The sequence below is a fragment of the Lactuca saligna genome, chromosome 7 (assembly GCF_052625555.1).
Source record: "Lactuca saligna cultivar CGN05327 chromosome 7, ASM5262555v1, whole genome shotgun sequence".
NCBI lineage: Eukaryota > Viridiplantae > Streptophyta > Magnoliopsida > Asterales > Asteraceae > Lactuca > Lactuca saligna.
The window spans coordinates 3,857,655-3,873,518 of record NC_136423.1 but is presented as its reverse complement, the minus strand read 5'-3'; the positions used below and the strand labels follow the sequence as shown (position 1 = coordinate 3,873,518).

Below are 15,864 nucleotides of genomic sequence, written 5' to 3'. Positions count from 1 at the left end.
CAAGTGGAAAATAGAAAATTTAAATTTTTTAGAAAATATCATGTGTCCAAATGAAAAAGAAGGATACATGTGGTAAAAAAAATCTTCATTTATTAGAGTAAAAAAGTACTAAAAATAAATAAATAAATAAATATATATATATATATATATATATATATATATATATATATATATATATATATATATATATATATATATATATATATATATTATACATAATTAATAATCAAACATCCGGAAGGTATTTAACTTGCCGGAAAGTATTTAACTTGTGAAATACATGATGTATACATCAAATCAACATATGCTTTATAATGGTTTCAAATGGATTCTACATATTTATAGAAAGGATGTACGTTTCGTATTGTGAGCCATATACCATCATGACCATGACTAGCGCTCATCCTTTTTTCCTTGGCCGACTCTTCTTGTTTGTAGCACTTGGTGGTCGTCATAGTGGTGATGCTAACACAATATGATCAAATAAAAATACAAGTAAAACAAGTGTTATGTTAATTATGAACGAATTCTCGTTTCTACAAATATTAATAAAAAATTGCATTTTTTGTTATCGTATTGTCGATCAGGCCCCAACCATAATGTGCTTGGACCATTATCATCCTAGAAAAAACAAGGACAAGTGCAAAAAAAAATAATTAAAAAGAAAGCAAAAATACTTTCCCGCTTCAAACGACTTAGCTTTTGTTAGATTGTTTGTACTATTTATATATGTGCCTATGTTTGATGATAAATAGATTTATTAAGACAATTAACTTTTCGGTTTGTTTAGATCTTGGTAAATTTTTTTTTGTTTACAAATTTAGGTAACAAACTTTTTGGAAATGTTCACATATATGACCATTATGACCTGCTGTAGTATGTTACATCCGGTCATAATGGTCATATATAAACATTTTTAAAAAGTTCGTTACCTAGATGCGTACAAAAAAAAAATTATCCAGATGTGAACAAATTGAAAAGCTAAAATAAATTACACGAATGGTCCTTATGGTTTGGGTATTATGTGTGTTTGGTTTCTAACTTATTTTTTTAAACTCGGATTATCCATACTGTTTATTTTTGTTGTGCGTTTGGTTTATAACTTATTTTTTTTACCTCAAAAGAGTATTGTGCCCTTTTTAATTTATTAATTTATTTTCTTATTTATGTATTCATTTTTTATATATTTAAAAAAATTAATAGACCCTATATATTTGTATCTCCTAGGGGTGAGCAAACCCGAACCAAGAAACCGAGAAACCGAAAAAAACCGACGAAATCGAAATCGAAAAAACCGAAACCGAATCAAACCGACGGTGTGGGTTTTAAATTTGTAAAAACCGACTTTTCGGGTTCGGTTTCGGTTTTGTCCCCAGAAACCGATCCAACAACCCGAGAAACCAACCCCTCTTTAAAACCGAGAAACCGACCCAGCAAACCCGCAAACCCGATGCTTTTTACTGATTATTTTATATATATATATATATATATATATATATATATATATATATATATATATATTAAAAAAATAAAAATAAATAAAAGAAGCTTAGGTGTTTTTTTAATTATTTAACTAATTGTTACATTTCTGGAAAATGGGTTCAAACCCAAAACCCATGGGTTTAAACCCAGAAACCGTAAGTGTATGGGTTGAACCCAAGAAACCGAGAAACCGCCCAAACCGATATCAGAAATCGAGAAACCGAACCGACCAGACCGACCCTATTGGGTTCTGAAAATCAAAAACCGATCATTTATGGGTTAGGTTGGGGTGGGGTCCAAAACCGACCCAAACCGACCCATGCACAGCCCTAGTATCTCCTCACGTTAAATCTAAAACCATATTTAATAAATTTAAGTTGGGTCCCACTAGTCACTATCTCTTCTTCCATCCTTCTCAACTTCTATTTCCTTTCCATCTTTAGAATATACAAATATATAGGGTCTATCAATTTTTTTAAATATATAAAAAATAAACACATAAATAAGAAAATTAATTAAAAATAAATAAATAAGGGTACAACAGTATTTTGAGGTAAGAAAATGATCAAACGTGCAACAAAAAACAGCAGGGATCATCTGAGTTAAAAAATAAGGTAGAAACCAAACACACACATTACCCAAACCACAAGGGTCATTCGTGTAATTTACTCTTACCTTGTCGGTTTGTTCACGTATGAGTAAGTATCTTTTTTTTATACACATCTAGGTAACAAACTTTTTAGAAGTATTTACATATGACCATTATGACCGTATGTAACTTACTACAGTAGGTCATATGTGGTCATAATGGTCAAACTGTGTCTCTAACTACTGACACATGGTCATTCGCTATTGCCGTTTTCTGTTTTTTAAGGACTAGGTGTGAGCCTCATGTATTATATGAGTGTATTTAAAACAATTAAATATGTATAAACATTTGAGAAATTTGAATTTATAAGAAAAATGAGAAAAATATTGAATTACTAAAAATAAAGTGTTTTTTTCTTTTTTAAATTAAACAAATCATTTAGATAAAACAATTAAAGCAAATTAATGAGATTTTATTTTAAAATTTTGAAATTATAAAGAAAATTCATTAATGAAATTGATATGCATTTATTATTAAATTTAAATACCGTATGGAATTTAATAAAATAGGAAAACCATAAAATTACATATGGAACAAAAATTAATTCAAAATAACCATAAAAGGACATGTGACAAAATGAATGAGAGTGTGACATGTGATAAAAAAAACATTCATTTATTAGAGAAGATTAAATTGCTCTTTTATGTAGGATTTCTTTCCTTATTAGTTATTAGATAACTAACATCGTGTTCATGTGTTATTTTCCTAACAGGCTTTACATAATAGATCCTTCTTATGAGGCTTATTTTCGCACCTAGACGGTGGAAGATGTGGAAGCGAGCGTAAGAAAAAGGAAAAGAAAACCTAGAGTAGTTGGTGCTTCGAGTGGTGTTGATTGGCAAGCGGCTAGGTATGTTATTATATATGATTTATATAGTTAGCATTTTATATTTATCATTTGAATACTTACACTTTGATATTTGATTGTTTAATTAGGAACATGATCGACTACCTGGAAATATTTTCCGATGTTACAATTAAGATATCAGCTTCAAAGTATGTAACATCAATTTATTTTCGTGAACTTGTGAAAATGGAGGCCACCATCACTCGGATGACCTTGAGTCAAGATGAACAAAAGAAAAACATGGCCCTATCGATGAAAACAAAGTATGATAAATATTGAGACAACATAGATAATATGAATTATCTCTTGTATGTTGCCGTTGTTTTGGATCCACGCAACAAGCTTGCATACATTGGTTATTGTACTGATTTGGTCCATGGTACGGGTTCAAAGAAAAGTAAAGAGATAGTGGGAAAGGTGACTAAGACTCTTGATGAGTTGTTTAATCATTACAAGGGCAAAGAGGAAAATAAGAATGTACCAAACTCATAATATCCGATTTTTGGTGAAAAGTCAAGTATTAGTGAGATGAATATTGATTTGGAGCTAGAGTTTGACAAGTTTGATGATGGGTGTCAATACATTAAGACCGAGGTTAAAATCTATCTAGCGGATAGAAAGGAAAAAAGAGACCCAAAAATTGATCTTTTGGGATGGTGGAAAACAAACTCAATCAAATTTCCTATACTATCCAAACTAGCTAGACATGTTTTGGCAATGTCGATATCAACAGTTGCATCAAAATCGGCGTTTAGTACGGGTGGTAGAGTTATCGACAAGTATAGAAGTTCACTTAATACCGAAACCGCATAAGCTTTGATTTGTACACAAGATTGGATAATACGGACAAGGGTTGATCTTGAACTCGGTTGTTCTATGAAGAATAAAGACATAGATGAGTTTAATGAGAAGATGACGAATTTAAAAATCGGTAAGGTTTTCTTTATATGTTTGTTCATATTTCAAATACACTTATATATATATATATATATATATATATATATATATATATTTTTTTTTTCCTTCTAGGAAGCATTAGTGGAAAATGATGGATTTTGGCTAAGTTGTGGAAGTTGGCTAAAATGTCTGTTGTCTTATCGATAGTTGGAAAGTGAAAAGCTGGAAAAACTTTGTATTTGTTCTTTATTCTGTTGCAAGTTTATCGATTTTGGTCCACTTTATTGGTTAATGTTGTTGACTTGTTTAAACTTGTAATTTTCTATTTTGACTTGTTGCAATTTGTGTCATTTAAATGGCTATTGGCCTTCTGCGAAGGTTTATTAGTAAATGATATTATCGACTTTTAAGATGCTAAATGAATATAGTTATTTACTTATTTTAGACATTTGAATTTTCTTAATTTTGGGTTATTTTAGTAATTTGCGGTTTAAAACCGCAACCGCACCATTACAAACCGCAACCGCAAATAACGTACCGCAATAAAACCACACCTAGCACTTTTATATAAAGAAAAACCGCACCTAACAGTATGAGTTGCGGTTTTAAGCTAAAACCGTATAATACCACACCATAATCACCCCTAACATAAATATAACTTAAATACGTAGATATAGATTCATAAAATGGTGAATAATTGGTACCGGACCTAGTGGTACATTTAATGGGTGTTCCTTTTTATTTATCGGCAATGAGTTCTTAACGAGAGCTCACATCCATTCGGGTTAACCCAAATTTGTCGGACCCGTTTCGTTTTAGAAAGAAATTACAAATATCGGTTGTAAGAATTGATACGGTTCTAGGGTTTGACGGATGAATTTGCGAAAAAGTTGGTGTGTGAAACTGCAATCCAAGCACCACCACACACACACTAATAGGTGAGAGAGAAATCGGGTCAGTGAGGAGATCAGATGATTTTTACGATAACTTCGGGGACTCGCCGTCTGAAGAATCAAGATCCATCACCACTAGTGGCGCACCCAATTTGATTTGAAAGCAATTAAACCCCATTTCTGAATTATCGGCGTTTTTTTTCTTATTTGGGAAAGGAAGTTTTGATTTTTATACAGACAAAGTGAGTAGAGAGAGAAAATTGTTGAAGGGGATCGAAAGGTTTTAAACGATAGCTGTTGGATTTTTGGAGGGATATGTGTTGGTTTTCAATACAGGAACTTCCTTAAAAAAATATAATTTTTTTGCATGCAATCCGGTGGCGGGGTCCAGCACGGAGGGGGTGGGCATGGGCGAAACATGGTGCCCGGACCACCATCCTCCTCCGCATCTCCGTCATCTTCATCATCGGCTGTCTCCACTCCCCAATTGGGGTTTGATCCAATGCAGCAACAGCAGCAGCAGCAGAGACAGGTTAGGGCTTTTTGTAGTTACTGAAAGCACTCTCTGTTTATAAATAGCTTGTATACTTCAATAACAGTAAGTCAGTTCATTTATGAAATCATCTAGCTGATTTTTTTTATTTACTGTCCATATTGTCATCAATTTATGTTCCAGTTGTTGAATCTTTACCAATTTTGTCATCAATGCCATCATTCAATTGGCCACAAAAGTATGAATTGAGGATTTGAGTACTGATAGGAGGTGTTTAGATGTGCAGTCTGAAGGTGATTATTATGATTTAAAGAACTATAAACAAAATAATTAATTTTTGCAGTCATTGCAACAGCAATTGCTTCGAAACCCTGAAGGTAGAGAAGCAATGTTAGCGTATCAATCTGGAAATCTTCAAGGAGTCTTGGGAGGAGCCAATTCTATTCAAATGCAACAGGGGCAAAATCGGAATCCGGGTTTTGATCAACACATGATGAATCCCGTTCACCAAGCATATGCTCAGTACGCTTTCCAAAACCAGCAGAAGATGAGAATGGCAGGAGTGGGGCCTTCAAAAGATCAGCCACAAACATCATTGTCCAAGAAACCGACAGATGAAGGACACCTGGCAGTTTCCGATCAAACCCAAAACCAGAAACAATTTGCTGTGCCGACATCTGGCAGTCAATTGATGCAGGGGAATAATATCCGCCCCATGATGGCCCCACAACAAGGGACACAGAATATGACAATGGCTGCTCAAATGCAAGCAATGCAGGCATTGGCTCTCGAACGTAACATTGATCTCTCACTTCCTCAAAATGCTCATTTTGTGGCTCAATTAATCCCTCTTATGCAAGCAAAAATGCAAAAGGCGAATGAAAGCAACATGGGCCTACAAAACAAAAGTTCTGGTGATGTTTCAGGGTCCACCAAGCCACGTCAGCAGACCATGCCGCCAGGTCATCTTGGTTCAACATCAAATCCGTTACTAGTCAACAATGCAAATCCTGGTCAAGGGCAAGGTCAAGGTCAACAGCTTCCTTTAAGGCAGGGTAGTGGTGTGTTGTCATCTATGCAACCTCCACAATCATCCATGGGCATGAACCAGAGCATGTTGACCGGTCAACAGATGAATCGATCTTCTCCACAACCAACAGCTTCATCTAACAGTGCTGGACCTCCAAATGCTCAAAAGGGACAGGTGTCACAGCGGGGACCACATTCGGGGTTTACAAAACAGCAACTGCATGTTCTTAAGGCACAGATACTAGCTTTTAGGCGTATAAAGGTACCCTAAATTGATATTTGAGCAACTATTTTATAAACCAACAACACTTGCCACTTGACAAAAGGGATAAAAGCAAGAAATAGCAACGTACTTACATTTATTTGTGTATTATAGCATCCCACTTTCATTTTTTTCTATTACAGCATTGCGCTTATGATTTTTTTATTCTTTTTAAGTCATCGTAGATTGAAAATGTACCCAATATAGCACTGTACTTCCAAACTTTTTCTTATTAGGACATTATAATTGAAAAATATGCCAATTATAGCTGTGAAAGTTGTTTTGTATTTGATTGGATTTGCTATAATTGGGTGGAATTTTCAAAGTACAGTGCTTTAATAGAAGAAAATGCCAAAAAACACTAATTTTCGAGAACGAATGAGTTTGGACACGTTGCAGGTATGTAAATGCAAAAAAAAGTGCTTTTTTGCTTTTTGTCCAAAATCACTTTGTGGGTCTGCCAAAAAGATTGTTACTTTAGTGCATCAATGAAATCTTTTTGAATTCTTTTTTTTTTTGGTGGATAATGTTTTTGCCTTTTTATTGTGGACTTGTTGATATGGTTTAAAACAGAAAGGAGATAAAACTCTACCGAATGAATTACTTCAAGCTATTTCCCCACCGCCCCTCGAAGCACAAACTCAACAGTCAGCTTCCCCCGGTCAAACCGTTAATGTAAAAAGTCAACCTGATGACCAGACAGGACATTTAGAGTCCAACGAAAAAGATCTTCAAGCTGGAGTAAACAATGTAAAAAGAGAAGCTCACGAGGAGAATGCCACAACAGTTAATGCACAAGGTACATCAATGCAGAAGGAAACTCCACCTGTTCTTCCTTCTAAACAGGAACACGAGGTCGAACCTGTGATTCCAAAAACTTTACCTCCTACAAGTGACAGCCCAATGGACAAGGGTAAATCGGTAATTTCAGACCCGGTTGTTGTCCCCGACAATGTTCAAGGTAAACGACCTTTACAAGCGGGTCCCCCAAATCCACCTCAACCGAAAGATTCTGGGCCTAAAAAGTACCATGGCCCGTTGTTTGACTTTCCGTTCTTTACCCGAAAGCATGATGCTTTTGGGTCAAGCATGATGCTCAGCAACAATAACAATCTTACACTCGCGTACGACTTAAAAGATTTGATTTCTCAAGAGGGTGTCGAAGTGGTCAACAAAAAAAGAAACGAAAGTATTGAAAAGATTAACGATTTACTAACAGTTAATCTAGAAAGAAGAAGAATAAGACCGGATCTTGTTTTAAGGTTACAAATCGAAGAAAAGAAATTGAAATTACAAGATTTACAGAAAAGGGTAAGGGAAGGAGTTGATAAGGAACAACAAGAGATAATGTCGATGCCGGATCGACCCTACCGGAAATTTATCCGGTTATGTGAAAGACAACGGAACGATATGAATCGGCAAGTGAACGCTGCTCAAAGGGCAATTCGGGAAAAACAATTGAAATTAATTTTTCAGTGGAGGAAGAAGCTTCTAGAATCTCATTGGGCGATACGTGACGCGAGGACTCAGAGGAATCGGGGGATTGCTAAGTATCATGAGAAGATGTTGAGGGAGTTTTCAAAGAGAAAAGATGATGATAGAAGTAAGAGGATGGAGGCTTTGAAGAATAATGATGTGGAAAGGTATAGAGAAATTCTTCTAGAACAACAAACCAGTATGCCTGGTGAGGCGGCTGAGAGGTACGAGGTTCTTTCATCGTTTTTGTCACAAACGGAAGATTATCTCCAAAAACTTGGGAGCAAAATTACCGCTGCAAAGAATCAACAGGAGGTTGCTGAGGTCGCGAATGCTGCTTCTGCTGCTGCTAGAGCTCAGGTATATTTACATATGTCATATGTCTGCTTTTTTTTTTTTAGCTATGAATTCCTTATTTTAGAGTAAATCACACTCTTGTTCCCTTAGTATAGCTGAGTTTTACAATTTTGGTTCCAAAAAATTTTCTTTTGCATTTTTGGTCCATATTTTAGGTCCCTGTTCCAAGTAAAATGACTGTCTTTGGTCCCTGAGTATGTCTAATTTTTGCATCTTTTCTCCAAAAAAATATAGTCCTTTTACATAATTGGGACCAAAAACGTTACAAAAAACTCAAATAAGGACCCAAGTTGCAACAGATGGGACCAAATTTGAAACAATCAGCTATATTCAGGGACCAAAAATGTTATTTACTTTTATTTATATATCCTTGTTTGATAATTTTGTATTTGTTGGTGAAGGGTTTATCTGAAGAAGAAGTGAGAGCTGCAGCCTCTTGTGCTGGAGAGGAAGTTATGATAAGAAATCGTTTCTCTGAAATGAATGCCCCACAAGATGGCTCATCTGTTAGCAAGTAAGTTGTTCAAAAAGTAACAGCATACTTTGATTTCTACTTATTATAACATTGTACTTTGAAAAATCTACCCAATTCTAGCAACATCATCTGAATATAAAGCATTTTCACTGCTATAATTGGGTAGACTTCTCAAAGTACAATTCCCTAATAAGAATAAAAATGGAAGTACAATGCCCTAATAAGAGAAAAATGGAAGTACAATGCAATGGCTCCATAGATTTTTCATAGTTTGATGCCTTAATAATTAAAGGAAAAAAAAACTAGAAGTACAATGCTGTAGTAGAAAGAAATGGAAGTTAGATGCTATAATGAAATAAATTAAAAGGAAGTAGATGCTATTTCTTGCATTTTTTTCTTTCTAAAAATAGCATCACATTTTATCAATTTGTTTATCATCGCATCTTACTTTCATTTTTTCTTATTATAGCATTGTACTCCATTTTTTTTTCCTAATCAAGGCATTTTACTTTGAAAAATGTACCCAATTATTGCATTATGTTTTCAGTTTTTCTTATTTGGACATTGTACTTTGAAAACTTTACCCAATTATAGAAATGTTATAATAAGAGAAAAGTTGAAAGTCCTTTTCAAAGTAGCATGCCTTAATAAGAGAACATTGAAAGTAGAATTCTATAATAGAAAAAATGGAAGTAATGCTATAATAAACAAATAAACGAAAGTACGTTGCTATTTATTGCATTTTAAAAATGTGTCCTTTATGTTGTGCAACAGGTATTATACTCTCGCACATGCTGTGAATGAAAAGGTGATAAGGCAGCCATCAATGTTACGCTGTGGAACTTTACGTGACTATCAGCTTGTATGTCACTTTATCTTCTACATCAATTGAAATTGATCTTGGCTTATTTTGTTGCTTTAGAATGTATCTGGATATCATAATAAGTTGATTGATCTTTCAGGTTGGGTTACAATGGATGCTTTCATTGTACAACAATAAATTAAACGGAATATTGGCCGATGAAATGGGTCTTGGGAAAACCGTGCAGGTAGGTTTAAAAAAAAACAAATTTTTTTTAGTAGTTTTGTTTCGTGTGTATGATGATGATGATGTGATGTATTGTTTGTACAGGTTATGGCATTAATTGCTTATTTAATGGAGTTCAAAAGCAACTACGGCCCACATCTTATTATTGTTCCAAATGCTGTTCTCGTGAATTGGAAGGTTTGTTAATTTTCATTGAACTTTTATAATTTTGTATTTCTATTTTTATGTTTTTCTAACTTTGTTTTGAACAGAGTGAGTTACATAGTTGGTTGCCAAATGTATCCTGCATTTACTATGTTGGTAACAAGGATCAACGCTCAAAACTCTTCTCTCAGGTACGTCTTTTTAACTTTTTTTTAATCACAAAAATGACCAAATGTATCTAACAACATGACCAATTTTTTGACTTTTGACACAAATGACCACATATTCCGCGCAATGGGACCCCTGCGAAATCATTTTCTGCTGCAGAATTTACCTTTTTGAATGATCCCCACCACAAAAAAAAAAACTTGCTTCAAATTTTTTTTAGAAAAAAAGATCATAAGATGGCAAGAACCAACTGTGGTCATTTTTGTGACTTTTTTTCTTTCTTTTTACAAGTTCTATCGGTGTGACTGTTTTTTTTTTCTTCAAAAATTTCAGGAAGTTTGTGCCATGAAATTCAATGTGCTGGTGACAACCTATGAGTTCATCATGTATGATCGGTCAAAGCTTTCAAGAGTTGACTGGAAGTATATTATAATTGATGAAGCTCAAAGAATGAAGGACAGAGAATCGGTTTTAGCCCGTGATCTTGACAAATACAGGTGTCAAAGACGACTTCTCCTCACCGGGACCCCCCTGCAGGTTTTTAATCGCTTTCCAAATCCCATCACTCGATAATAATCTGTAAAGACTCTCAAGGGCAAATGCATCATTTTGTGTTGTGCAGAATGATCTTAAAGAACTTTGGTCGTTATTGAACCTATTACTTCCAGAAGTTTTTGACAATAGAAAAGCTTTTCATGATTGGTTCTCAAAGCCTTTTCAAAAAGAAGCAGTCACAGCTGAGGATGATTGGTTAGAAACTGAGAAAAAGGTCATCATTATACACAGACTTCATCAAATCTTGGAGCCTTTTATGCTTAGACGCCGTGTTGAAGATGTTGAAGGCTCACTTCCTCCAAAGGTACACGCTTACTTTTTTTTTTTTTTTATTTTTTTATTATAGCATTGCACTTTGAGATATATACCCAATTATAGCAATGCATCCATTTACAAGACCGTTTTATTGCTATAGTTGGATGTGCTTTTTAAAAAAAAAAAATTAATTGTATTAATAAGAAAAAAACGCAACTACAATGCTATAATCTTTTAGATGTACAATGCTTTAATATGAAAAAGTGAATGTATGATGCTGTAATAGAAAAAATGAAAGTGGATATTCTAAATAACAAATAAATGAAAGGGATTTGCTATTTCTTGCATTTCGATTATAGCAATGTCATCGAATTGCAAAACTATTTCACTGCTATAGTTGGGTAGACTCTTGAAAGTGATAATAATAAAAACTTCAAAGTAAATTTATTAATAAGAAAAAAATCATACGTACAATGCTATAATTGAGTAGATTTTTATAAAGTACAATGCTAGGAAACAGTTGAAAGTAGGATGTTATAAGAGAAAAAATGGTAGTAGTATGTTCTAGTTAACAAATAAGTTTATATCTTACTATTGCAGATTTCCATCATTTTGCGGTGTAAAATGTCGGCAATTCAGGGTGCTGTTTACGATTGGATCAAATCCACGGGTACAATTCGGGTCGACCCGGAAGATGAGAAACGCAAGGCTCAAAAGAGTCCAATGTATCAACCAAAAACATATAAACCATTAAATAACAGATGCATGGAGCTTCGAAAAGCCTGCAATCACCCTCTACTCAATTACCCATATTTCAATGATTTCTCCAAAGATTTCCTCGTTCGATCATGTGGCAAATTATTTATTCTTGACAGAATATTAATAAAACTTCAAAGCACAGGGCATCGAGTGCTTCTATTCAGTACAATGACAAAACTTCTAGATATTTTGGAAGAATATTTACAGTGGAGAAGGCTTGTTTACAGAAGAATCGATGGAACAACAAGTTTAGATGACCGTGAATCCGCTATCGTTGACTTCAACAGCCCGGATACCGATTGCTTCATCTTCTTACTCAGCATCCGGGCAGCCGGGCGGGGGTTGAATCTCCAAACAGCCGACACGGTCATCATCTACGACCCTGACCCGAACCCGAAAAACGAAGAGCAAGCGGTTGCCCGAGCTCACCGAATCGGGCAGACCCGAGAAGTCAAAGTCATCTACATGGAAGCCGTGGTTGACAAAGTCTCCAGTCATGAAAAAGAAGACAATTTCCGAGTCTCCGGAATCGTTGATTCCGACGACGACCTCGCCGGAAAAGACCGTTACATCGGGTCAATCGAGAGTCTCATACGAAACAACATTCAACAGTACAAAATCGATATGGCGGATGAAGTTATAAACGCGGGAAGATTCGATCAAAGAACAACACACGAAGAGAGACGATCGACTTTAGAAACATTGTTACGCGATGAAGAACGATACCAAGAAACCGTACACGATGTCCCCTCATTACAAGAAGTCAACCGAATGATTGCAAGAAGTGAGGAAGAAGTGGAGCTTTTTGACCAAATGGATGAGGAATTCGATTGGTCCGATGAAATGACGCGGTACGATCAAGTCCCGAAATGGTTACGCGCTGGGACCCGCGAAGTGAACGCTACAATCGCACGTTTATCGAAAAAACCGTTGAAGAACATGATTTATCCGGAAAATATCGAGCCTGAAATGGATGTTACAAAAAGAAGAGGGCGTTATAAAGATAAAAAATTCCCGAATTATGCGGAGTTAGATGATGATATTGAGGAGTTTTCGGAGGCTACATCGGAAGGAGAAGGCGAAGATGATGAGAACGAAAATGAAACTCCGGTGACTGTAAAAAGCCAATCGGAAGAGGATATTCCGGCGACCGGAAACCGATATGAATATCCCCGAGCACCTAATGCTGCAAAGCTTCTAGAAGCTCGGTCTTCCGGGTCATCCTCTGATAGTCGGAAAGTGATGCCGATTGCAACGCCTTCTATTTCTTCTCAGAAGTTCGGTTCGCTTTCTGCACTTGATGCTAGGCCTGGTTCTCGTTCGAAAAGGACGGTATGTATATGTGTTCTTTTTAAAATTCTCACCTGCTTTTTGACTCGAGTGATATTACTGATTTCTTGCATCCTGAAATAATAGCATGATGATCTGGAGGAAGGTGAGATTGCATTTTATGGAGATTCTCATATGGAGCTTCAACAATCGGGTGAAGATGAACAAGTCTTGCAACCGAATATAAAACGGAAACGAAGCATCCGTCTTCGACCAAGAAATGCAACCACTGAGCGGTTTGAAGAAAAACCAACTCTCCTTCCTACTTCTAATTCCCGCTTACCTTTCCAACCTGACCGTGAACGTGAACGTGAACGTAGTAAATTACATGTAAAAACCGAACCACCCGAACAAAAACCAGTAGTAATTCCTCAAACCAAAAGAACTCCTCCTCCTCCTCCTCTTCCTACTCGTAAAAACTCTAATAATAAGGCTCCCGTCAGACCAACCAGAGGAAATTCCATTTCTGCCCCTCTCAAAGACGAGCCCAAAGAAAGTTTGGATGCTAAAGTTGGACCTTCTCTCGGCGGGAACAAGATGTCCGAGGCTATCCAAAGAAGGGTATATTTGTCTTTTTGTATTTCGTTGTTTCTTTTTTACTTGATCTGAACCAGAATGACTGAATGGGTTCTCAGCCAAAGAGTTCAGATTTGTTTGTCGGGATGTAAGGATACAATAGTCATTTAGTCTCATTCAGACGGACAGACATCATCCATTGCCCTTACAGGACTTAATGGGGAAAAAATCCCCTAATGTCTCTTAAGTTGCATCATGGACTGAATTTTATGATTCGTGCTTGCAGTGCAAAAATGTAATAACAAAGATCCAAAGGAGAATCGATAAGGAAGGTCAACAAATTATTCCTCTGTTGACTGATCTTTGGAAAAGAACTGAAACTCATGGGAATGGTCTTCTTGATCTGCACAAGATTGAACTTCGTGTGGATCGACTGGAATACAATTCCGTTCCAGAGTTGATTTCCGACGTGCAGGTTATGTTGAAAAGCGGAATGCAGTATTTTGGATTTTCACATGAGGTATTACCATTTGTTTCTTCTGATTTAATACACATACGTAGTTTAGAAAATGGAAAAAAAAAAAAAAAAAGTTGAAATCCACCAACTATTCCAACTTCCCCAGCTTGGTCCCTATTCCCTAAACAAATTTTTTGCCCATCTACATCCTTATGACCAGGCAGCTATGGCAAACCAATTAATTCAATTTTTTGTGTTTGAAAATGGTCACTAAACTTTTTTCCACACCTAGGGTCCCTGAAAAAAAAATCGTGCCTAGTATCTAATTATTTATATTTTATTTTTCATATATAATATTCCTATTACAATTTAGTATTAGTAGAGGTCACAGAACAGTAGGTCGACTAAATGCTTTTTTGTAATTTTATTCTTTTTTCAAACAAAGTTCTTATTCAAGTAACGGATTGAACTACAGTATGATGAATTTTTATGTACTGGTCAAAATAGGATTTTCATAATTTTAATTTGTTTTCTAAATTATCCAAAGTGTGAAATATGAATAAACAAATCGTATTATTATTTAATAAAGCACCAAAAATGGTATAAAAACTAAAAAGCACAAAAACACAATTTTCTATATGAAAATAAAAAATATAGATAATCAGATACTAGCATTTAATATTTGTATGAAAAGCCCAAAAAATGGGTTAAATAAGCACATTCTTTTTTGTTGAGAGAAGTTAGGAGTACAAAAAAAAGTTTGTGACCGTTTTGGAAAAAAAAAAAAAAAAAAAAAATCAAATTAACCTGTCAAATATGACTATTAATCTGAAATAAATAAATAAATACAGGTGAGATCGGAGGCAAGAAAGGTGCATGATCTGTTTTTCGATATATTAAAAATTGCGTTTCCCGATACCGACTTCCGAGAAGCCCGAAGCGCACTCACTTTCTCAGGCTCATTAGCCGCATCCGCATCGTCTCCAAGAGGCGTACCCCCTTTTGGTCAACCCAAGAGACAAAAACAAATACTTGATGTTGACCCGCAACCTACCCCGGTCCCACGGGCTCTTTCCCGTGGGCCTGTGTCTATGACTCAACGAGACACAAGGTTCGGGAAGGACTCGATCTCGATCGATGGTCAAGATGAACCGAGATTGACCCATCCGGGTGAGCTCGTGATCTGTAAGAAGAAACGGAAAGACCGGGCGGTTAAACCGGGCAACCGGTCAGGTGGTGGTTCAGTTTCACCAACGGGGATTGGTCGTGAAATTAGGAGCTCGGGTCAAACCCGACTGAGTCAAAGTCAAAGTCAAAGTCAACAGGGTTGGTCAAATAATCAGTCTCCGGGGACTGGGAGTGGGGTCGGTTGGGCGAACCCGGTAAAGCGGATGAGGACGGATGCAGGGAAAAGGCGGCCCAGTCATATGTGATTGTTTTGGGTGGGTGTTGTTAATTTACAAGGGTTTGGCTGGGAGTTGACTATATTATGTTGAACCAACCAGATATTGTACACATGGGCGATTGTTTATGAAGCTTTTGTCCGATATTAGTAGTGTCGATATATGTAAAACATAATGCCTTTTTGGCTAAGAGACTTCTATTTATAATTTTATAATCAATATGTATGCCTATGCCCGTATCCATGGGTTTTGGAACAACAAAAACACTAAAAACTTATGCTTAATATGCTTAAAACCTGCAAATTTTGTGGTTAGCTGCATATCAGTCATAATAATATGCATCTCATGTATAAAAAAGATTATCAGGTGT

General features: G+C 35.7%; 1 protein-coding gene across 2 annotated transcripts; it reads left to right on the top strand.

The window, feature by feature from the left end:
* Positions 1-4,619: 4,619 nt before the first annotated feature.
* On the top strand, positions 4,620-15,713 carry LOC145004378 (chromatin remodeling ATPase BRAHMA-like). Of its 2 annotated transcripts, none has more exons than XM_078963277.1 (14): positions 4,620-5,300; positions 5,617-6,552; positions 7,126-8,388; positions 8,787-8,899; positions 9,635-9,722; positions 9,823-9,909; positions 9,993-10,085; positions 10,160-10,243; positions 10,554-10,757; positions 10,843-11,079; positions 11,631-13,121; positions 13,206-13,679; positions 13,921-14,154; positions 14,943-15,713. In XM_078963277.1, exons 1-14 carry the CDS (start codon positions 5,136-5,138, stop codon positions 15,522-15,524), a joined length of 6,051 nt encoding a protein of 2,016 aa, XP_078819403.1. In that variant the 5' UTR covers positions 4,620-5,135; the 3' UTR covers positions 15,525-15,713. The 2 variants fall into 2 exon arrangements, with proteins under 2 accessions (XP_078819403.1, XP_078819402.1); XM_078963276.1 differs by having other exon boundaries at positions 5,605-6,552.
* The last annotated feature ends 151 nt before the right edge of the window (positions 15,714-15,864 follow it).